Source organism: Cavia porcellus, unplaced genomic scaffold, assembly GCF_034190915.1.
Source record: "Cavia porcellus strain 051 isolate PalLab524CR breed Dunkin Hartley unplaced genomic scaffold, mCavPor4.1 scaffold_1, whole genome shotgun sequence".
Classification (NCBI taxonomy): domain Eukaryota; kingdom Metazoa; phylum Chordata; class Mammalia; order Rodentia; family Caviidae; genus Cavia; species Cavia porcellus.
The window spans coordinates 95,841,064-95,866,528 of record NW_026947484.1 but is presented as its reverse complement, the minus strand read 5'-3'; the positions used below and the strand labels follow the sequence as shown (position 1 = coordinate 95,866,528).

The window sequence follows — 25,465 nt, the reverse complement described above, 5'->3', positions numbered from 1 at the left end:
GCACCCAGCCACGTGGTGGAGGGTTGTAACATGGTTCCAGCGCAAGCTGGAACAATCACATGGCTTGCAGGAAGGGCACAATGACCGAGATCGGGTATGGTGGGCGGGCGGCAAGAATGCTGTAGAGGTCAGAGAATTATCAGGAGAAAGAGTCGGAGACTTTGAGGAAGTGCTAACAGAGTGATTAGAATTGCTGGGAGAGTTATGGGTCCCGGAAGGCAGAGGGGAAGAGGATCACACAGTGGGAGATAACTGCGACACAGAGGGATTAGAGCTGCTGGGAGAATTATGGGTCCTGGGAGACGGAGGGGAAGATGATCCCACAGTGAGAGATAATGGCGAGGAACCATTTTGGGGGTAGGGAAGTGTTGGCCAGGAAAACACCAGAGGGGAGGACAGAAAAGTTTGCTGTGCAGTAGAGTTAGCTGAAAGTATCTGAGCGGGAGCACAAGACTTAATGAGAGATGGGCGTGTTCTTAGAATAAGGAAGGCCTGAACATAAGGGAGTTCTAATAACTTGTCGCTGGCCTGACAGAAATCATACAAGTTTCGGAGAATGCAGGGGTCAAATGTTCCTTCCTTGGGCCAACGATTGCCAATAAGCGGGTAGGTTGGCCAGACCTCCTGGCAGTAAAAAGTTAATTGTTTGGTATAGTACTTTTAATTTTTAGAGTACGTAAATGGGAAATTAGGCATTATAAAGGCATCTTTTGGGAATTAGAAAATACGTTTCCCATGACTGATTCAGGCAAGAAATAAGCTGTGGTCCAGAACAAGCTGTCACTTGTTTGTGGCACCACATGGTGGCTAAGGTTCCAAAAACTCGTATATTCCAGTCGTCACTGAGAGATTTACAAGTGGAGCCCACGTAGGGTCAGTAACAGTTTTGCCCATGAAAGCGTGAGGCTTTAAGGGAAGTGAGGGCCTTTCAGTGTGGGCAGCCCAAAAATCTCTGCTTTGGGCTATCCGAACCCAAAGAACATGAGAGATTTTATAGAGTGTGGACACAGGTTTGCACAGAAAGAACCCTGCCCTGGGCTGTCCTAAGGACAAGAAAATACACAGACCCATGCGAATGAGGGGAACAGTTGACTGGGCTGCCCAGTGCCAAAAGTTCCCCAGAGAGTGCTCACCTGAAATCAATCCGGTCAATGGTGAGTGTAGGCAGCTGGCAACAAGGACGTCTTAGGAGAGGAAAAAGCACGGAATTAATCCAGGATGTTATCTGGCTTGTGAATCGGCTGGGGACTCCACTGGATTGTCCCAGGAGTCAGTTGCCTGCCTATCGAGTCACAGAACCAAATGATAGGATTATTTCGAAAACATGAAAAATATTTCCAGAAGATGAGAAGTATAGAACAAAAAGTGGCCTTTATTCTGAGAACACAGGAGAGAGATGATTGGTACCCCCCCACAGCTGGCGTCCGTGGATCTCTCCGGCGGACACATGGTGTGGGGGTATGTAAGTAGCCTCAGTTTGGGGTGGAACCTAAGGCGGGCTCTAGGGATGCACGAGGAGCCCATTGGTCCTAGGTTTGGCACCACAGGTAAATTCCCAGGGGCAGGAAGATGGCATGACAGGTAAATTCCTAGGGGCGGGAGAAATAGGAGCTTCCTGGTTCCAGTTGAGGCTTTCCTGGCTACAGAGTCCTGTCTGGGCCAAAATCCTTTCACTCTACTCTTCAATTCTCCAGGTATCCTACAATTTTCATGGCACTAATTTATGCAGAGAAACTTTGGAGCTGTGAAATCTGAGCTATAGTTTTCTCATTCCATTGTATTTAGTTCCTTACTTCATTTTTCTTCAGCTCACGTCATCAGACTCATAACTAGGGTGCACAAAATTTTACCAAATATATTCAAATTAATGAACGTATATTCTGAAGAAGACAAAAACTAGACAACAAGACATGTCCATGGAATGAACAAGGTTACTAAGCACCATGTGTGACTTAACCAAAAAGCACTTTTCAGACAAGGACAGTGAAAAGATCTGAAGAGACAGAAGCTGACATTTGACAAGAAGGAGTCAACTTACTGGAACATACAGATCAGTCCAGAAGCAGCTCTGGTTTTTATATTCAGAAATATCCCAAAAAGAGCAGGTGACAGTTGAAGATTCAGACTGGTATTTTTATCTCATGGTGGAGTCAACAGTGACTGCATATCTCCTGGGCTCCCTGTGCTTTCATGGTTCCTCCTATATACTGGAATAAGAGTGGAACTGCTCGGTGTGTGCCTTAGTCACTGATGTCTCATTGGCTTAATGGTCTGGGCACAGGATAGGCTTTCACTAGGTATGAAATGCTAGGTTCCTGTTCTCAGGAATAAATGAGAATTGATTGACTAAGTGCTAAGATTAGTGTCTGAATAAACAAGCAATAGGGAATAATCACTGATCTTTGAGCCAGAACTTCTGGCCACATTTATCTGATTTGCTTCAAACATGCTTGAACATGCATGCCTATGCTTTCAAAAAAACTTGTTCTCCATCTTGCTGGGTATGAAGGATTAAGCTGCATTTGTCATTAATTCCTACCATAGGATATTCCTTTCCTACTCTCTTTATTTTTTTGACTTTGACACACAATTTTGTTTCCTACTTATCAACAGACAGCCCATTAAAAAAAGAAACAACTGTTACTTTCTACGAAAAAGAAAGTGTGAATATCTCTTCTGTTTCATGATACAAAACAAAATGAATTATCCTATTTACTTTTGTATACCTACATCATTGAGTTATTTGAACCCTAATGCAAATTTTGAAAAGATCAGTCTGACCCAAATCAATACGAACAACATTGTCATACATGTATTTTCTTGGGGATGGTATAACTCCCATGTGTGTCAAAATTCATTAGTCAGACTATAAACAACCTGAGGTATTACAATGCACGCAATCCTACAAATGCAATTCTTAAGTTAAAACAATTCCTTAGAACTTATTTTGGGTAGAGTTGCATATAATTTGAAAGATACAGATATTGTTGCATGAAAGATACTCAAAGTACCTGCTGGAGTTCTCTGGACCATAAATGAGTTTGGTTAGATTTTTCTCTCCATTTTATACTTGAGTTCTGCTTCTCTAACTATTGGGCAGCCACTGATTTTTTGTATTGATTCTCAGTGCACTTCAGATTTGCTCTTCCACTGAGGATCAAGTCTTAATATGTTCTGGGTTATGTGAAGGAAAGAGAAAATGTATTTCGTATTTACTTCTGTGATCCGTAATGGACACATCAAGAGTTATGTTCAGTTTAGAGAAGAAACAGTATTTACTATATCTAAATGAGAGTCTGTCTCCTAAACTAGTTGAGGAGTATTTCCTCATATTAAACAAAACTAAAGTATTTTATGTATTTATACATATGTATAAATAAATACGTATGTATTTAAAGTATTTTAAGTATTTATAATGGAAGTTAAATATATATTATATTTAAGTATTTTAGCAGTTTTGAAAGATACTTAAAAATTTCACTATAGTAATTTAACTTTTACATTTTGAAAAATAGGTACGTAATATGATTCATTGTAATTTATAGAAGTACATATATGAACCAGAATAACTAAAGCATAAGAACATGTATTCTATTATATAAGAAAAAATCAGAAGACATACATTATAGAAAAATTATTATAGTAAAAGTAACTTACATTTTTGAAGTTGTTAATTATCAATAAGCAAATATCATTTTACTTTTCTTTTTATAGGCATGTTTGCAGTATATATTTACATGCTTGAGAAAAATGACACATGTATCATATATCTTAAATTCTTTCCTTCTTTTTTTTTTTTTTTTTTTTTTTTTTGCTATGGAAGATGGGAATTCATGACATTGCACATACCAAGCAGTGCCTGCACTACTGAGCGAAATCCCTAGCACTTGTTCCGTTTTTCCATCACTTTTCTCTCCTTAACTTTCCCCACCTCTTGGCCCCCTTACCTTTAAGTAACATCTATTTTCCTAGCTCTTACATCTTTTATGTTTTATCACTATAATCTCTTCTTCTCATGTAAGGGAAACCCTACAATATTCACCTTGTGTGTTTGATTCATTTTACGTGACATCAGGGTCTCAAGTTCATTCACTTTCCCAGAAACCTCTTCTGTCTAATTTTTCTTTACAGCAGAGTAGTGCCCTGTGGCATGTAAACAGCACCCTGGCTTACTCATTCATCCAATGAACTTATAGAGTACTACTGCGATTTAGGTATCATGAATCAAGCAGTGATAGCTTTTAAATTTCACTTTCAGCCTAAATTTCTGTTTATTCAACCGTAATATTGTTCTCAAATAAAATAATTTCATGGTCTTATTATGTGCATTTCAGAGATATGAATCCACTACATATATTGTACACTATTGATATATATATATATATATATACATATACACATATATATATACGTATACATATACATAAATATAGTACATAGAGATGATATCCTATAAGTCATATCCATGTCAATGGATTTTAATGAGAACTTAATTTAGGAAAACAACCCCAATCTAACTGTATACATCATGTGCAGTGAAGGCAATGATGAAAACGAAGTGGGTGAGAAACTTCACTCAAAAATCCCAGTACAAAAAGCAAAAAGGAACAGGAAAACAGAAGTAGAAAATAAAGGAAGAGTATTCAGAAAGTGAAGCTGATGAGTTCCCTATTTAAGTCGTCTGAACACACCAAGTATTCAGAGAACCTACAGGCAAAGGTTCAGGACCGCACAGCCACCTCATAGCCCAGCAGCATCACCAGGATCCTTATGGCCTGGCCATTGTCTGGATTGGTGGCCCTGCTGGTGCTCACCATCATGGCATCAGGCTCTCTGGCCTGCACCCTGCCTCAGACTCACAGCCAGAGAAATGCCAGGGCCCTGATTATCCTGGAACAAATGAAGAGAATTTCCACTTTCTCCTGCCTGAAGCACAGACAGGACTTTGGATTGGCCCTGCTGAACTTCGATGGCAAGCAGGTCCAGAAGGCTCAAGCCCTCTCTCTCTTCCATGAGATGACCAGGCAGACCTTCAACCTCTTCACATCAGAGGACTCATCTGCTGCCTGGAACCAGAGCCAGCTGGACACCTTCTGCACTGGCCTCCATCAACAGCTGAGTGACCTGCAGGCCTGCCTGACCCAGGAGGTGGGGCTGGAAGAGCCTCTCCTGATGCATGAGGACTCCAGATTGGATGTGAGGAAATACTTCCACAGGATCACTGTCTACCTGCAGGAGAAAGGTTACAGCCCTTGTGCCTGGGAGGTGGTCAGAGCAGAAATCGTCAGATCCTTCTCTGCATCAGAAAAACTGGCAAGAAAGATGCAAGACTAAAGAATGAGACTCAGTTTAACACGGAAATGGTTGTCATCCACCTTATCACACTTTCACAGGTCTACAACTTCAAGTCTCTCATTTAGTTTCTCTGCATAACATGCTTTATTTGTCCAAAGTTTTCAGGGCAACAGTGGGCAACACTGTGTTCATCTGTTCCTTGAGATGTTCTTCCAAATGACCTGGGAAGGATACAGCAGTACTTATTTATCTCCTTTAAGATTTATTTATTTATGACATTAATTATTTTTGTACACAAAACATATCATGCATACTGTTACTTTAATAAACATGTTGTGTTCTTTATATTACTCAATTTGTCATTTTTCATTTCCATGCATTGTAACATACGAAAACATCATCTGTTCGTTTATTCATTAAAGGATTCTTTGATAAAGGAACACATATCAAAGCTTGGAAGATCGTCCTAAATACTTATTGCTATAGAACTCAAGGTTTAAGGAAACATTATCCTTTGGACTACTATCTAATTCAGCTCAACCAACATGGGTGACAATGAAGCCACCCTAGACTTTGCAGAGACTGAGAGATGTTCAAGGACACAACGAGTCACAAAGCTCAAGAAAACTTATTTATGGAGGTGGTGCAACTCTGTAATTTGTTTCTTTGTATGTTGTCTATATGTCTATATGGAGTAAGATGGAATCTCCGAGCAGGTTTAATTTGCATTTGTTAGTGTCCAGTGATGATGACCATCTTTAAAAAAATGCAATGCGTACTTTTGGTACTTCTTCTGAGAGGAGTTTCTTTCTATATTTTTTGAAAGACTTTCATTTTGAGAGTCTAATTTTTAACCCTTTATATATGCTTCACATTAATGCTCCTCGAGTTGTAGCTGGCAAAACTATATTCTGTAGGTAATTTCATCATTGTGCTTGAATCTAATTTGCTCAATTGCAAACAGAAAATTACAGTGAACCCCATAAGAGTGTTTTCACGGGCATAGAACACATCCAAAAACTCCCTTACATCCATAAATAATTAGTCCAGCTGTATTCTCATATAATGCTGATTTTAAAACTTTTTCAAAGGAATTGCATATTGGTGACTTGTGGGTGTGAGACTACCTGACATTTGTGCACTATGTATACTAATACTATTTTTAATAGGAAAAAGTAATCAATTTATTTTGGTGCTCATTTTATGTAAAGAATTCTGTCCCAAAGTCTAACACCACAATTTACATGCTGCACATATTTCACTCTTTTCAGTTCCCACGATCACAAATACAGTGAGGACAAAGGTCATGGAGTACAGTATAAAATTAAAATTCTGTCCTTAACACAAGAAGGTATGCAGAAAGCATGATCATGTGACTTCCAGCAGGACCATGAGTAACACTGATACAAAACAGAAGAATGAATCTTTCATTTCTAAAGAGAGCCTTTATTTCATGAGCTGCTAATCCTAGTACTCTGGAGTGTTGAGGCAGGAGAACTGAGGAATCAAGTCCAGCACAGGCAATTTAGCAATTTAGCAAGATCCACTCTCTAAACAAAAACGAATTAAGGGCTGAAGATGTAGTCTAGTGAAAAGACCATGCATTATATCTCCACTACAAACAAATAAACAAAGTAAATGTTGATTGACCTCCTGAGACGACAGGGAATCAACTAACATACACCTATTGAGTGACATAATTCCTCCATTTAGAGGTATCATATAAATACTCGAGAGGTATTCTAAAAGGGAAATTGGCCAGTTTTTAAAGGCCATGTATGAAGAAGAATGAGGAATTTTCAGGCAAACCACTGGACCAGAGCTTCACAATTCATTGGTATTGCAGTGCGAACTGGTACGCTAAGTATTCTATGTCAAATTTTGAAATTCAAATGGAAATGGAGCCTGCAATCTCATATGAATGAATACACATAAAGAAATGAAATAATTGTTCACCATTTCTGTGCATTTAATGAGAATCCATGCCTTCAAAGGAAGATCCTGAAGCTATCATTTTGAAAAAGAACACACAAAGGCTCCATTTCAATGTTCTTTTTGGCAAAACTATCTTCCACCACAACAAAAATACTTTTTCTTCCAATGCCTCTTCTCTACCTCTGTCATGATTCACCCCAGTATTTGAAACCAATGCTAAATATATATCAGTATAATCAGTACAGCAGATAAATGGTTACATACAAATAAGGGGCACTGAGCAGCTGAGCAGGCAGCTGTCTAGAACTATCTTCTTCAGAATCACTCTTATGTAATGTGTTGGACTCACCTTATTTCTCAAGCAACACTTCCATTTCATTACCACTCATCCATTGAGTGATGCTTGCCAGATGTGTGAGCTCTGAGCCTCAGTTCCTTGATTACATTCACATTTAGTTCATGTGTTGGGATTTTATTTATTTATTCTTTGGGCACTGGGGATTGAACTCACAATCTCACACTACACTGCTGAGTTAAGTTCCCAGCCCATAGTTCATATCTTCAGGCATGAAACCAGAGGGCACACAGTGATTAGCAAATATATTCAGTATTAGGAAGATGCATTTTGAATAAAACAAACAAGTTAGGAAGTCGTATGAATAGATTGGACAAGGTTTTGAGATAATCTGTCTAAATGAAGCAAATGAACTTTGAGTCAATGAGAGTCAAGAGAGCTGGAAAGAAAGTCTGGCATTCCACAGGCAGGAAGACACTTACTAGATAATACTGATCATTTAGAGGCAGCTCTGATTCTCCTGGCCAAAAATATCCCTAGAGAATAGTTAAGGGTTAGTGACTCAGACTGGCAATTTTTTTCTCACAATGGAGTAAATAATGGCTGCACAGTTCATGTGTTAGCTGTGCTTTCGTGTTTCCTGTTGTAAATGAGAATAAGAGGGGGATCTTTTGCTGACTTCTATATTCACTGCTGTTTCCACTGGCGTAAATGCCAGGGACAGGGCAGGATTTTTACGTATATGAAAAATGAGAGCAGTGCTCAAGATGTTCCATCATGATTGATTTTCTAAGTGGTAAGAGCAGTATTTGACTTACAAGAAACATTTACAAAATTTAATGCTTTATGACTTTTACTAATATACGCATTTTAACTGAAATGAACTAAGTGGGGGTTAAGTGTACTTTGAAACAAACATTTTATTTGCTTCTTCCCTGACATGATAATAGGAATATTGATGCTCTGAATTTAATTATCTTCTAGGTGAAACCTTGACAAAACTAGAACTGCTTATTCCAGAGAGAACGTTATGCTCTGACAAATTTCTGCTTTTGTGTATCAAATTTTGAATTGGTTGATGTGTCTTCCTTGCCTCCTTGTGATGACAGAATGCACCAAACATAAACACCACTTCCGAACCAGTAAATCATCGTTTAGCTTTCAAGCAAGTGTTCTTCCACATTTATCTACATTGATTCGAACCTCTGCTTATGCTTTGCCCTAAATTTTGTTCTACTACTTCTTGGGCACAAGAGACTAAGTGACATTTGTCTCTAATCCTCCAGCAGGACATTCTTTTCCTACTTTCATTATGCTTTACACATTGGCACACATTTTTGTTTTTTATTCATCCACAGTCACTGCAATGCAAAAAGAAACAATTTTGCTTTCTATCGAAAATAAAACGTTAGCAGATAATCTGTTCTATTGCATGATACACAGGATAATCATGTAGATGTACATCATTCAGGTATTTGAATCCTAGTGCAAGATTGATCCAAATCAATATGAAAAACATTGTTGCAAACATGGATTCTCTTTGAGATGCTATAATACCCATTTATCTAAATTAATTAGTTGGACTATGAACACTCAGAGGTACTACAATGGCCCTAGAAACACAACTCTAAGGAAATATTATCCCTTAAAATATCAGAAAAGGAAAGGTTAGCTCTTGCCCACAATAGGAAGAACCAACAAGATAAAAATAGCTATAGTCTCAAAATATTTGTGCAGTTTCAAAATACCATTAGCATACATATTAGCATTTTTGTACAGATATTCCAAAAACCATTAACATACTTCAAAAAACTAGATAAAACATTTCTAAACTTGATTTGGAACCAGAAGAGACCTAGAATAGCAAAAACAATTCTGGACAGCAAAGGCAAGGAAAGGAGAATTACAAGTCCAGACTTGAAATTATACTACTGAACTACCATGATAAGAACTAATGCATGTTGGTAAACAAAAAGAAAGAAAGAGAAAGAAAGAAAGAGAGAGAGAGAGAGAGAAAAGAAAAGAAGAAAGAGTCCAGTTGAACTGATCAGAAGATGTATAAACAACTCCAAAAACATTCAGACATGTTATCTTTAACAAAGGAGCTAAATATGTTCACTGAATTTAGTCTTGTTACCAGATAGTGCTAGAAAAACTAGCTTTCCAAAATGTCAAATACTAGTACTAGGTCCAGCTCCAAATCATGCACTCAAGTAAAACTGAAATGGATCAAAGCTCTAAATATTAAAATGGAAATACTATATCTGCTGAAAGAGAGAATAGACAGGACTCTTTAAAACATAGGTACAGTCAAAGATTTCATGATCAGAACACTGACCACACAGCAAATAAAACAATTTTAAATAACTGAGATACCATTATAATGAACGACTTAACATATCAAAGAAAATCACCAATGGAATGAAAAGACAACAAGCCACACAGTGGAAAAAATTTTCAACCAGTTATTCTTCAAAGGACTTATATCTGTAACATTTAGAGAATTAAAAGAAATTAGAACCACACAAAATTAAAGACCCAGTTCAAAACTGGACACCTCTTAGGAATAACACCTGTCAGACGAAGAAATTCAAATCACAAACAAATACATGAAAAATGTTCAACATGACTGGATATTATAGAGATGCAATTAATATTATGCTGTCATACAATTTTCCCCCAGATAATGTGAGCATCAACAAGAAATCCACTAATATGTGGGGGAAGTGGGAAAAGGGAACGATGCTCCACATTGATGGGAGTATAGACTGGTACAACTACTGTGGAAATCAGCATGGAGACTTCTCAAAAAAATAGGATTACACGTTTCATTTGAGTCAGCTATTTGCTTTCTGAGCTTTTCCCTATGCCACAATGATATATACACACCCAAGTATACAGCATCACAGTTTGTAATAGCTAAATCTTGGAAACAAACCAGGGTTCAACAACTGAGGAACAAATAAACAAGTTGTGCAGGGTTTTTTTTCATACAACAGAAACTACTAATGCAAGAAAAGATTGAGTCATTTCTAAGTAAATAGATACAACTTGACAATATACTCAAGTAAAATAGATCAGACTTGTGTGTGTAATCACTGCATTGTCCCCTAGATAAACTGAAAAAGTAAATAATGATAGAAATACACAATAGATATTGTGAAACAGAAGAAATTTTCCAAAAGGAAGAGAGCAAATGAGGTGGGGAAAGGCAGATAGGAAGGAAGGGAAAAGGAAAAAAATGATCACAAAAAGATCATATTGAAAAAATTTGTAAGTAGGAAAGGGAAGAGGTGTTGAAGAAAAGATAAGGGGTGGGGAAAAAGGAATCAAAATATTTAATATACAGGTACCAATTCTGTATCATCACTAAAATTATTACATTTGTTCAAAATGTGACAATAATCAATTTCTAAAATGTAAAAGAAGTCCCTAAACGGACCCTTGTTTTACAAACTCAGTTGTTCTCAAGAGCTGATTATATTTCAAATTGTTTTAAGCCAAGACATTTTCCACAAGAAATAATATAAATACCTGTTATATACTCCAACCCTAACAAGAAACACTTTAAACTTTTCATTATAAAAAGGGTTATATACTATGCATAATTTATCAGAAACACCAATCTCCTTCCTGGTGTACTTACAAAGAAGTTGTACAATATGCCTAATTTCAATCTATACACACCATTCAAGGTGACATCATGGATTTCAGGAAGAAGGGATGGAATGGAAAGTGGTTCTTCTTTGGAAGGAGATTCCTCTTCCATAAGAACATCAGGAATCTGGCTTTCACCTACATCAGGGCTCAACTGATGTTTCCTAGGCTTACATAGGCTTTTCAGGAATAGTGAGTCTTTGTTTAGCATGACGTAAGTGCCTGACATTTGGGTTGTAAATCAAAATTTTGATGGTGACTTGAACCTAAGCTTTGGATCTAACCCAACCTACTGATATATGAAGGCAGACATAACTGAAACATCCACTGTGACACATAACTTCCTATTATGTGTCTTTTATTTCTCATTCTTGAAAAAAATACAACGTATAATTTCATGGGTCTTATTTCAGTTAACATGAGGACACAAGGTCAACTCAATTATTCACATATAACTCAAGTTTATATCTTTCATCATGGCAGAGTAGCACTCCACAGCATGCAAATACGTAAGCTTTATACATTCATATGTTGTTGTAAATAAAGGAAGCTTTCAAGATATATGAACAGTAAATATTGCATTATACAATTTTCAGCTTAAAATTTTTGTAGTCATCTCAATGCTATGTTTAATTGAAAATTTTCACATTTTTATGCATAAAAACACAAACTCAGTCCATAAATATTGCATACTTGTGCCTTTGAACTGTAATGAGAAATTCATTTAGGAAATCATAATCTACAAAAGTGCGTGTGGCATGTGGAGTGAAGGTAGTGATGAAAGCAAAGTGGCGAGAAACTTCACTGAAAACACCAGCAGAGAAAGTAAAAAGGAACAGGAAACCAGAAGTAGAAAATAAAACAAGGACGTTCAGAAAATGAAGCTGGTATGTTCCCTATTTAAGTCGTCTGAGCACGCCAGGTCTTCAGAGCACCCACAGGCAAAGATTCAGGATCACACATCCATCCCAAACAGCCAAGCAGCATCAGCAGGATCTCATGGCCTGGCCATTGACTGGATTGGTGGCCCTGGCTTTGCTGACAATCATGGCATCCTGCTCTCTGGCTTGCACCCTGCCTCTGATCTATATGCAGGGGAACACAACAGCCTTGAGTCTTCTGGGACAAATGAGGAGAACCTTCACTTTCTCCTGCCTGAAGCACAGACAGGACTTTGGCTTGGCCCAGTTGGAGGTTGACGGCAAGCAGGTCCAGAAAACTCATGCTATCTCTATCCTTCATGAGATGACCACCCGGACACTCAACCTCTTCTCATCCCAGAACTCATATGCTGCCTGGAACCACAGTCTCATTGAAACCTTCTGCACTATCCTCTGTGATCAGATGAATGACCTGAAGGCCTGCCTGACCGAGGAGACAGGGCTGGAAGACCCTTCCCTGTTGCATGAGGACTCCAGAATGGCTGTGAAGAAATACTTCCAAGGGATCGCTGTCTACCTGAAGGAGAAGAGCTACAGCCCTTGTGCCTGGGAGGTGGTCAGAGCAGAATTCTTCAGATCCTTCTCTTCATCAGAAAAACTGTTGAGAAAGATGCGGGACTAAGGAATGAGTCCTCGTTTAATATGGAAACTATTTGCATCGATTGCATCACACATTCATGATTCTATCATTTTCAAGATTCTGATTTAGGCTCTATTTATAACATGCCCTATGTGTCCAATGTTTTCAAGAGTACTGGGCAACATTGTGATCATCTCTATATGGAGTTTTTTTCCAGCTCATTTTTCAAACATAAAAGTATTTATTTATTGGTGTATTTAAGATTTATTTAACTATAAGACATTTTGTTTTTACTATATATAAAATATGCAGACTTATAAATTGTAGTTAATAAAACATCTTCTTTATATTTACTCAATTTTTCAGTTTGCTTTTTCCATTTGATTTTTGTCATATGAATACTTCATATATGTGTTTGTTCTTTAAAAGATACTCCAGATGGCAGAGTAGCAAGCAACATATAACCTCTTGAGAGACACCATCTAGAATTGGGCATACACTGTCATGAAGAAGACAAGAAAGAAGAAAATTGGTCCCCTGGACACAGAAGAGTCTGAGGTCTGAATTGAAGCTCACAGGGACAGGGAAAAGGAAAACTTCAGTGAAGAAGGTAGTAGCTGGTGGCAGCTTTGCCAGGAGCCAGACTCACTCTTGAGGGCAGCTGTTGGAACCTGGGGACACGTGGTGGTGGAGGCAGCTGGGAAACCTCAGGCCTCTGTGGAAAGATTTGATTGCAGAGGGGAGCAGAGGACGTGTAGAAATTTGCTGGATGGTATTGAGTGCCAGGGACTTGGTCCTCCTGAAGGAAGAAGCCATTGGCTGGCAGCCATTTTGGAATTGCCCCAGATAAGCCCAGAGTGAAGAATATTGATTCCTTTCTCCAGCAGTTTGTAGCTGAGCACAGAACTGTGGAAAATACTAGGACCGTGGTCAGCCCAATCAGTCTTGTCTGAGGGTAGGCTTGCTAAAGTTCTCTAACTATTTCCTTTAAAGCAACTCCTTGATTGTGGGGATTAAGTAACAGGGACTTGGTCCTCCTGAAGGAAGAAGCTATTGGCTGGCAGCCATTTTGGAATTGCCCCAGATAAGCCCAGAGTGAAGAATATTGATTCCTTTCTCCAGCAGATTGTAGCTGGGCACAGAACTGTGGAAAATACTAGGACCATGGTCAGCCCAATCAGTCTGGTCTGAGGGTAGGCTTGCTAAAGTTCTCTAACTATTTCCTCTAAAGCAACTCCTTGATTGTGGGGATTAAGTAACAGGATTTTGTATGCTATCTCCACAGGCTCCACTAAGAATCCTGGAAGTAGACTACTTTTTGGTTTTGTTTTGTTGATATTTTTCTTTTCTTGTTTCTTTGTTTGCTTGATTTAGTTTTTTATCAGTCTCTTTTAATCTTTTTTTTTTTTTGAGCGTGAGTGTGGTTATTAACCTCCTGTGGGTGTGGTTTTGTTCTGTTCTACCTTTTATTTTTTCCAGCTCTCTTTTACTTTAGTCTTCTGCATCAGTGTCCCCAAGTTGGTGGGATCCAAGCTACATGTAATCTTTTTCTTTTCCCAATTTTCCATTTTCTCTTTAATCCATTTGACTCTTAACACTTGGGACAAAATCGATATATTACACATTTATATATTGTACAGAATTATTTTGCATTCTTTTGGAAATATATGAGAAGACATTTAAACAAGACATAACCACAGACATTTAGTTCAACAAAAGCAAACCCAGGGAGCAGGGAGGCTGGAAAATCTGAAAAGCGCCACCAGGTTGCCAAAAAGTGGTAACAAAGCAATTGAATGAATGATGCTCCAGAAAAAATAAAATCAGGAATAATCTCTCAAATAACTACAGAGATTACAAATTCATACCATGCTTAGTGATGTTACAGGAGACCCAAACAAAAATATTTGAAATTATGCAAATTATGGGAAGGTAACATAGGAAACAAATGGAAACCATAAAGCAAATTCAAGCAGATATCTAGAAGAATAAAAACTGTACTGAAAGTATTCAAAGCAAATTAGGCCAATGTGAGAACAGAATGTCAAATATTGATGACAGACATGTAGTTAGTGACTAGAAAAGAAAGATTTCTCAAAACTAGCAAGGGAACATAAGAAATCAACCCAGCAGCCAATAGATGAGAAAAAGAGTAATGTTTTAACATTACATGCAGTAGACTTCTGGGAGAACATTGGGGACAGATAACAGCAGCTACGGAGGATCTCTGAGACTGCCAGCTAAGAATCCAGGAATGGTGCGGTGTGAGGAGTCCTAAGCAAGGGGAGATATACCCTGCCAACCCAAGAAGGAACTAAGCTGAGAGAAACCAACTTGAAATGCAATCTTGGTGTTACAACAGGAACAGATAATATCTCTGTGCAGAAGCTGGAACCTGTGCCACTGGAAGCTGGGATTTGAATTTCTTGCCACCGCCACTGCATCTGAATCAGCACAGCAGGGAGAGAGACATGCGAAAGCTCTAAAAGCGGGAATTGGCAAATAGAGTTGAGAGTGGGACTGGCGGGGAGCCTTACATTGACCTGTGGTGAGTGAGAGTAAAGGGGAGTCTTCCATAGACTAGGAGGGTCCAACAGAGGACATTCTGGGACCGGGCAGACTAGCCAGAACAGGACACTGCAGTGACTTTAGTTGCATATTCCCCTCTCAAGCAGGATTGGTGGGGAGCACTTGGCCTGGTTGATGCCACAGACTAAGATTCAGTAGGCTAGCCCAAACCAGGTCCCAGCACATGGCGGTGCACCCTAGCAGTGAAGCCTTCAGTAGGTTGACCTGGAGGGGCAGGCCCAGCAGAGGCTGCCCACATCTGTGTCTCCCTAGTACACTGCACTGTGGGCGGGAACACCTAGCCAGTGGATTCAAACAAAAATGTAACCAACAAAGAAAAAAAAAAAACAGCTTCCTATATATGCTTGTATGGAAGGAACAAAAAGTATGGGAAAAGGGAGCAACAAGGAAGGTCCTCAGTCCCCAATCCTGAGAACACAATTCAGGAAAGGTAAATGCAAAGGAGAATGATGACAGAAAACATGCAATATTAGACATGGCACCAATAGACATAAAGCAGTATCTCCGGAGCCTCATAGATGAGTTCAAAAGTGAAGTATTTCATGAAATAAAGCAAGATATAAGTAGAATAGTTAGAGAAATGTTAAGCATTGCCCAAGAAAAAACAGATAGTGGAATGGAAGAACAGAAAAAAGGGGGAGAATTGTTTGATGGAGAAAATAGAGAAAACATAGAATACGTGAAGCAGATTCAAAGAGATTACCAGGAAACTAAAAACTCTATTGAAAGCTGGCATAACAGCTTGACAGAAACAAAGAATAGATTATCTGAACTGGAAGACAGATTTGTAAGGTGGAAGCATGAAATGAAAAACTTCTTAAAAACAAAAGAAACAAACAGCAATAATGCAAGGCTAGAAGATGATAAAGGATCTATAAGTTAAGAATTAAGTACATAAAAGCAGGAGGGACACAAACAAATGAATTACAAAAGCTATTCACAGAAATAATCCAGGAGAATTTCCCTAATTTAGCAAAAGATAAAGATACTCAGATGTATGAGGCATACAAGACCCCAGCCACCTACAATCCAAACAGAGCCACACCAATGCATATAATCAAAATTCCAGAAATCCAATGTAAGAACAAAATATTAAAAGCTGTCAGAGACAAGAAACACATCACTTACAAGGGAATACCCATCAGAATTACAGCAGACTTCTCGACACAAACCATCAAATCACGAAGTGCGTTGGGGGGAAATAATTCAAGCTTTGAAAGATAATAACCTCCAGCCAAGATGGATACATCCTGCACAACTGTCCCTAGAAATTGATGGAAAAACAAAGTGCTTCCAGGATAAAGAGGAACTAGGGGAATTTGCAAACACCAGTTCAACTCTACAGAGAATACTGCAGGATATTCTAAAAAAGAAAAATGTCAAGATTCCAGAAAAAGTGCAGAGAGGCCACAATGAATGGAGCAGAAAGTGAAATGAAGAAGACAAACTAACAACTAATGACAGAAAAAGAGCTCAACAGAAATGAGGCAGAGAAGGTTAGATGCTAGGAACAGCTATTTTGGAGAAAACAAGACATCATAATAGCTAGTGCTAATTTAATATCATCTTGTTATGAAGTCCCATCAAGCTTTTGTTCTTCCATCTCCATTGATCTTAACATGTTGTATCTTATTGGATTTTATTATATGTGATAAGATAAACAAAATTTTTATAGACAAGGAGATTATACAGAAACCATTGTTCATTTTCTGTTAGTTGATTTTAAATACCCTGTAATACTGTCATTCCCTTGAAGGGTTTTACATTGTCTTGATATGTTTAATGCTACAGTATACAAAGTTATACTCAAAGATTTCAAGGAAAGAGACACTATGGTAACTATTTTTATGTCGGGATTTTCTGGTGGTGAATTGCTATTTTGCTTAAATGGCTATATTTTGACCTGCGCTGTTTTGTTGTTATGCCCTCTTTTAGCTCAATCTCCTTTTTTTATTATTTACTTTTTTACTTTTATTCCTTTAATTAAGGGAAAAATAAATAAAAAAGAGCGGGATATATTATAGTAACCCACTTTGATTTCCTATTACCTTGATTTGAAACCCTGTATTGCTCTCACCATCTTGTTTTGACTGATTTTCCTCTTCAGTTTTACTTGATGGTACCAAGTTTGAAAATATAGGCAACAACTCTGAAGACAATAAGATTCATTATGACGCCCATTCTGGTTAACTATTATCTTCTTTTGAAGACCTGTAATGTCTCCAATGTTTTGGTTTTATTGGTTTTGTTCTTTACTGTTTTGTTCAATTTTAGTATAACTGATGATATAGGCAATTCTTTTTAAGATAGCAAGAGGCATTATGGTAACCATTGTTGATCACCTTGTATTTTGTTTTTACATTATGTATTATGTCCATCCTTTTGATTTGACTGACTCTCTTCTGTTATGTCACATTTGGTTTTACTCTCTTCAAAAAAAAAAAAATAAGAAGAACTGTGTGAGTAATAAAACCCAAAATGTGTAATTGTCATTGTACAAAAGGGAGGAAAAGAAAGTGCTCTAAAGGACATAACTGCATGTATATTTAAGGGTATAAGACAGAAAACCATATTACTGAGTTTTGTTGGATCATTGAACAGAACTGTTTGCAGTCTCACTGTTTGAATGTCCACTTTATATGCTTTAATTTTGTTACTTGAACAATTATTTCTAAGATGACAATATGTAGTCCATTAAGTAGTGATTTCCTACTGTTTATTTTTTCTGAAATTCTGTATAAGGTGTACACTTTTTCTATTTTTTTCCTCCTTAAATAAAATTTAAAAAAATTACATGCATTCAATGAACCAGCAGGATATACCACAAATGACATTAAAAATATGTTCATAGGGGCTGGTGATTTAACTCAGCTGCATAAGCGCCTGCCTTGCAAGCAGGCAGTCCTGAGTTTGATCCCTGGTACCAATAAAAAGGAAAAAGACAAAAAAAATTTAAAAAAATATGTTTACAGTTACTGTGACAGAAAACTTTCCTGGTAGAGAAAAATACAAATAAGTGAGATGTATAGAACTGCAATTACCAATGACCAAAACAATTCTGCATCCAGGCATATAATAGTCAAGATTATAGAAATTCAATACAAAAATAGAATTTTAAAAGCTTTTAGGGAAAAGAAAAATTCACTTATAAAGAAAACACATCAGCATTACAGCTGACTTGTGAGCACAAACTGTCAAGTTTAGGAGAGCTTGGAGTGAAGTACTACAAGTTTTAAAGGAAAACATCTTTCAACCCAGATTCATGTATGCACAAAACTATGTTTCAAAATTGATCCTGAAATAAGATACTTCCATGACAAAGAATAGCTCAGGAAATTTATGACCATAAAACCAGCACTCCAAAATGTTCTGAAGGACATTCTAGAAACAGATAAAAAGTACTACAATTCCATGAACCCCAAAAGAAGAAATCCACCAGTGAAGGCAAACAACTAGAGGGAAGGGAAAAAAAGAAATGGGTGGGAGAGCGCCAATAGTAGGAAAATAACATGACAAAAATAAATCTATACATATCAGTTTTAACCATCAGTGTTAAAGGTCTCAATGCACCAGTCAGAAGACACAGATTGTCATCATGGATCAAGAAGGAAGATGCAATAACATGCTATCTACAATATATACATTTAATCCAAAATGAAAGTCTAAGGATGGAAAACAATACTCCATGCAAAAGACATTCAGAAAAAGGCAGGGGTTGCTATTTTATTTGCATGTCATGGGACTTTCAAGCCAAGACTGAGTAAGAGAGATAAAGAAGGTCAGTATATTCTGGTGAAAGAAATTGTCAAAGAGGAAGAGGTAACAATCATAAATATAAATGCAACAAATATTAGTGCATCTAGCTATATAAAACAACATTACTGGGCACGAAAAATCAAGTAAGCCTTAATACAATTGTATTGGGAGACCTTAATCCCTCACTCTTAGAAAAAGACAGATCAAATAGACAAAAAAATTAATATTGAAAAATTAGAACTAAATTAAAACTTTGAGCAGATGGACTTAGTAGACGTCTACCGAGTGTTCCAGCAAACAACATCAAAATACACATACTTTTGAGCTGTACAAGGGACATTCTCCAAAATAGAACATATAATGGCTCATAGAATATCCTTAGTTAAATGTAAAGTAACTGAAATTATCCCACACATACTGTCAGGCCACAGTGCAATGAAATTGGAAATCCATGCCAAGGAAACCATAAGAATTTCATCAACACATGGAAATTAAATAGCACTCTAATGAACAATCAATGGGTGACAGATGAGTTTAAAGAAGAAATTAAACAGTGTTTCAGTTGAATGATAATGACAGTACTACACACTGGAACTTGTGGCAAAAATGAAAGCAGTCTTAAGAGGGAGATCTATAGCACTAAATCATCATATCAGGAAAACAGAAAGTACATATAAACTACTTAATGCTGAACCTCAATTTTTAGAAAAAGAAATGCAATCTAATCAAAAGCTTGTAAAAGGAGGACATTGTAACTATCAGAGCAGAAATTAACACATTGGAGACTAAAAGCAGAATACAAAAAATCAATGAATTGAAAATTTGGCTATTTGAAAAATTGAATAAAACTGAAAAACCGTTGGCCAAACTTATCCAGAAAAGGAAAGAAGACTCAAATTCATGCAATTAGGAATGAAAAGTGTAAACTTACAAAAGACACTTTAGATATCCAGAAAAGCATCTACACCTACTTTAAAAACTTGTATTTTAATAAGATGGAAAATACAGAAGAAATGGACAGATTCCTAAAAATATATGAATTACCAAAACTGAATCAATAAGATATAAAAATTCTAAATAACCCAATATCAATAAATAAAATTAAAGATGTAATTAAAAACCTATCAACAAAGAAAAGCCCAGGTTCTCATAGATTCACTGCTTAATTCTACAGGACATTTAGTGAAAACTTAACACCACTACTTTTCAAACTCTGTAATGAAATTGAAAGGGAAGCAATACTCTCAGATCCATTTCTAGAAACAAGCATTACTCTAATTCCAAAACCAGAGAAGGACCCAATTAAGAAGGAGAATTACAGGCCAAACTCTCTAATGAACACTGATATAAAATCCTTAACAAGATACTGGCAAACAGAATGCAGCAAAATGTCAAAAGGATTGTACATGATCAAGTGAGATTCATCCCAGGGTTGCAGGGATGGTTCAACATACAAAAATCCATAAATGTAATATATCCATTAGCCAGAGCAATTAGACAAGAGGGAGAAATTAAAGGAATAAAAATAGGATAAGAAGAAGTTAAATTATCATTATTTTCAGATCACATGATATTCTACCTAGAAGTCCCAAACACTCCACCAATGAACTGCTAGATTCAACTAGCAAATTTAGTAATGTAGCTGGTTACAAATTCCACACTCAAAAATCAGTAGCCTTCTGGTACAGGAATAGCAAATGCACTCAGAGAAATCAGGGAAACAATACCTTTTACAGTAGCATACAAAAAATTGAAATAGCTAGGAATTCATCAAATGAAAGATTTAAAATACCTTCAAGTTGAAAACTATAGTGCTCTGAAAAATAAGATTGAAGAAGATATTAGAAATTAGAAAGATATACCATGCTCTTGGGTAGGAAGAACATGTATAGTGAAATTGGTCATACTTCCAAAACTGTTACACAAATTCAGTGCAATCCCAATCAAAATTCCAGTAGCATATCTTACAGAAAACAATCCTAAAATTCATCTGGAATCAAAATAGATCTAGAATAGTGAAGGAGATTGTTGGCAATAAGGTGAAGATACAGGTTTATCGATTCCTTACTTGAAATAATACTGTAAAGATAGTGTGTTAAAAAAATGTGGTACTAGAAAAAAAAACCGATATGAAGATCAATCAAATAGATTAGAAGACACAGAAATAACTTCAAATACACAAAGCTACTTTATATTTGACAAAGGAGCCAAACACAAACTCGAAAGAAACACAGTTTCTTTAGCAAATGGTGTTGGAAAAACTGGCTTTCCACATGCTGAAGATTAAAACTGGCACCATATCTTTCACCACGAACTAAGCCAATATCAGAATGGATTAAAGATCTTAATATTAAAACAGAAATGTCAAGTCTGCTGGAAGATAGAGCAGGTAAAGCTCTTTAAGACATTGGTATAGCCAAAGACTTTATGAATAAAATCCCGATTGCACGGGACTTATTGCAAATAATCAGCAAATGGGATCTTGTCATACTAAAAAGCTTTTTCACAGCAAGAGAAACTACCACCAGAGTAAAGAGACAACCCACATTGTGAGAGAAAATGTTTGCCAAGTGTTACTCAGATAAAGGATTACAACTGAAAATATATAAAGAAAAACATCAGTCTTCCCAGATTTAAAGATCCAATCCAAAAACGGGCATCTGAGATGAACATATACTTCACAGAGGAAGAAGTACAAATAGCAAATAAATATGTGAAAAAAACATTCAATAGCACTAGTCATTCGAGAGATGAAACTTAAAAGAACACTGAAACTGCACCTCCCCTCAGAAAGAATGGCCTACACTAAGAAATTCACCAATTAAAATGCTAGAGAGGTTGTGGGGAAAAAAGAACTCTTCTCCCTTGATGGCAAGAATGCACTCTGGGATGCATCCACTGTGTAAGTCAGTGTGGAGATTCCTCAAAAAACTAGGATTGGAGGTCCCACACACCTTTTACCCTTCTGCATCTTTCCAAAAGAATTAAAAACATCATATTGCAGTGATATATATGCACCCATGTTTATAGCAGTATAGGTTGTAATAGCTGGATCTTGGAAACAACATAAATGCCCACTGACTGAGGAATGGATAAGAAGGACGTGGTATTTCTATTCAGTGGTGTACTACTCAGCCATAAAGAATAATAAGCTGGACAATTTTATAGGTAAATGCATGCCCCTTGAGAACATACTTATTAGTGAAATGAATATCTTTCATGTATAAACATCATATTGTTTCATTAGTGTGACAAACTAAAAGAAAAAAAAAACACGTATTTTGTCCCAGAGAGAATGACTTCAGCCAAAGCAGTGGCTCAGGCCACACCTGCCTTACTTTAACTAACTGATAGTGAACCATTTTGAGTTGACTTTTGAATGTTTTGAGAATATTTTGATGTGATACAAGGTTTGGGGGTCTTTGGCATGTGAATATGCAATTGTTCCAGTATGTTTATTTATGGTTCAGTCCTTTCTCCATTTAATTGTTGTGCAGCATTGCCAGAAAGCAATTATCCATTGTGTGGGTATCTATTTTGGGACTCTATATGGGTACTTTGGTGGTTTGTCTATCATGATAGCAATTCCATTTGTCATGATGGGTATAATTTTGTGATATGTCATGGACTGTGGAGAGTTGGAGCTCTAATTTTATTCCTTTATCAATGTTGATTAGACTATTTTGAATCTTTTCTAACTCTACAGAAACATAAGAATTAAAATAGTAATCTTTAGGAGAAATGATGTTGGCATTTTGATAAAGGATTGTGTTTTCTGATCTTTATTATTTTCTTCTAATCATGTTTGGTTTTAATCTGTCATTTATTTTTAGTTTTTAATGAAAGATATGAGGATATTTCATAAATTTATTCTTTTCTGAAAAATGTACTTGGTCTTAATTTTTTTAAATGAATATCAAGCAAAAAGATACTCCAAATGTCAATGTACGACCTCATCAGAGTATGGAAGATGTAATCCATTTACGCATCACTGTCAAATTCAAAATCAAAGGAATAACTGACACCCTTATGGGCTGGGATGAAATTGCAGTTGAAGACTGCTCATGCAGTATGTGTGAGGTTCTGAGTTTGATCCACATCACTCCAAAAATAAAATAAAATAAAATAAAATCATAGGTCACCAAATTTTATAGATAAACAACCTAAAAAGAATAATCATAGATACTATCAGATATATGAAATGCCTCAATGAAACAAAGGGAAAGCCAATAGACCCTTCTCAGGAACATACGCGTGTTGAAATATGTTAAGACAAAAAAAAATGAAAAAAATACACATCTAAATGTCCACTATTCCTCAAACCCATGAACTTCATTCAGAAAAAGGAAGCTGCTGGAAATTTTTGCATGGCAACTAAAGTCTCAGCAATACAGGTGCTCATATAGAAACGGTTTGGAATGAAATATTTGAACCTGGTGCTGGGTTTATCAGGATCTAAAGACAGCAAGTGAAGAGTCATACAGAAAACAAAAGGAAAAGAATCTACAATAGAAAGATAACCAGAGGAAATGGTGATAAAATTGTATTTAAGGAAATAAAACTGCTTAGGGAAGGAATTTCTGGAGTCAGGTAAGGCATGAATTGAAACTCCTCACTACATCGCTCCCTCCACCAAACACCCCATTCACAGGGACCTCCTTCATGTTCCTGTGAGCCCTTGTTGAGAGGTTTCTATGTCCTGATGGTACTTAAAGAAGAAGCACCAGGCATACACTCTCCTCTCCTGGAAATACACAAGTGGCTTCTCTAGAACATGATTAAGATGAAGTAGTCAACAGGCATCATGCAAGGAGGACAGAGATGGTCAAAGTGCCCACCAGAATGATGTCAGTCATAGTCATAAATGGTTCATATTGAGCTACATTTTCTTTCAAATCAAAAGATCTGAAATCTGCATGCTGAATCCTTAAGATTCTCTCCATAAGCAGTAATTGATTGCAGTCAATGCTGAGAACACAGAGATCTCCTAGAGGGTTAGAGACAAGAAAATGCCCCAACAAGTTGACATTGAAACAATCTTGCCCTTAACACTCATGATGCACAAGGCACAGAGACATTATTCATGAAGACAAGGCAACTCAAGTTATCTTGAATTCTTTTCAGATGCAGGATGCTTTAAAGATAAACAGTCCAAAAGCAACAGGGTTTGACTATGTGGAAGAGCCTTTCTAAAACACAAATTAATCATGTGCATATGGGAAGGTCCAAATTTCTCAAGGGAATAAATTTTCTGGAAGAAATTTTTATCTTATCTTAATTGATTGAAGAAAAGATTTTAACACATCAATTCTCTCTCCTTGCAGTCTGTACATTCTGAAATATTTAGGAATATTTAAACCTTGGTCCCCTTCCTAAAGAGTAGGGCTCACAGTGATCTGGATGTAGTGTTACACCTCAATAATCCCAGGCTGAGGCAAGAGGATTGTTGGTAAATTCCGGGCCAGTGTGGGCTGCATAGTGAATTCAAGGTCAGCCTGAACTACATGGTGAGAACACACACACACACACACACAGAGCAGCAAAACACATGTACATGAGTAAACATTAGAATTCTTCACCATGAATGGGATAAAGAACCATTCTATCTCAGCATGTTAGAGTTCACTATAATGATAGTGATAGTAGATTTGTTAATAAGGCAAAAAAAAAAGATGTTAAAACAAAAACTCATTTCTTAAGCTTGACATAGTGGCAACGCCTGCGCTCCCAGCATTCGTGAGGATTGCCTGGGGTTCAAGTTCATACTGGGCCGGTATATTGTGAATCAAGGCCAGTTTAGATCCTTAGGTCATCAAAGGGCCACTATGAGCCCTATTTGCTGTGATTCCATATGAAAAGCACTTCTGGTTCTGAAGGCTCTGGGGCACTATCTTAATGCCTAGACAGCCTTTGGTGCTGTGGACTCAGCTGAGATTCCTGTGCACAGAGCCTTGGTTCAGGTGGGCCAGGTTCATTCTGGACAGTGCAGAAGTTCCATGTGACTCGGTGGGACTTTTGTGTTACTGTACATGCAGAGCTATAGCAGTATCTTGGTTTTATTTCAGACGTGGCATATGTTTGCTAAACAAAAATATTGTATAACAGTAACAGACACAGAGAACATAGAATCCAACTTCATATGTAAACTGACATTTTTGTTAGCATATGTTTACATATATTCATGAATACACTCATTGTGGGAGGCTGGTATATGTAATTACACATCTTCAATTTATTTATATCTCTTGCCCTCCAAGTCCTCTCCTTCAATTTGTGGACACATTCCTACTGATAAAAATTCTGTATCTATTTCTTATTATTTGACTCGTTACTTAATTTTGGTCTTCTTATAAAGCATATATCACACAGTATATCACTGTGTGTCTGACTTTCTTTGGTCAGTTATAGATTCAACAT

The 25,465-nt window shown here is 37.0% G+C and overlaps 2 protein-coding genes across 2 annotated transcripts; both read left to right on the top strand.

Moving 5' to 3' along the window:
• Window positions 1–4,770: 4,770 nt before the first annotated feature.
• On the top strand, window positions 4,771–5,334 carry LOC100734117 (interferon alpha-4-like). Its single transcript, XM_063246910.1, has one exon. It carries the CDS (start codon window positions 4,771–4,773, stop codon window positions 5,332–5,334), a length of 564 nt encoding a protein of 187 aa, XP_063102980.1.
• A 6,057-nt stretch (window positions 5,335–11,391) lies between these two features.
• On the top strand, window positions 11,392–12,765 carry LOC100718817 (interferon alpha-17-like). The gene is made up of 2 exons (XM_003478931.3): window positions 11,392–11,396; window positions 12,088–12,765. Exons 1-2 carry the CDS (start codon window positions 11,392–11,394, stop codon window positions 12,743–12,745), a joined length of 663 nt encoding a protein of 220 aa, XP_003478979.3. The 3' UTR covers window positions 12,746–12,765.
• Window positions 12,766–25,465: the final 12,700 nt, after the last annotated feature.

Coding starts and splice junctions, on each gene's coding strand:
- LOC100734117 (XM_063246910.1), top strand. CDS start 4,771: ATGGCCTGGCCATTGTCTGGATTGGTGGCCCTGCTGGTGCTCACCATC.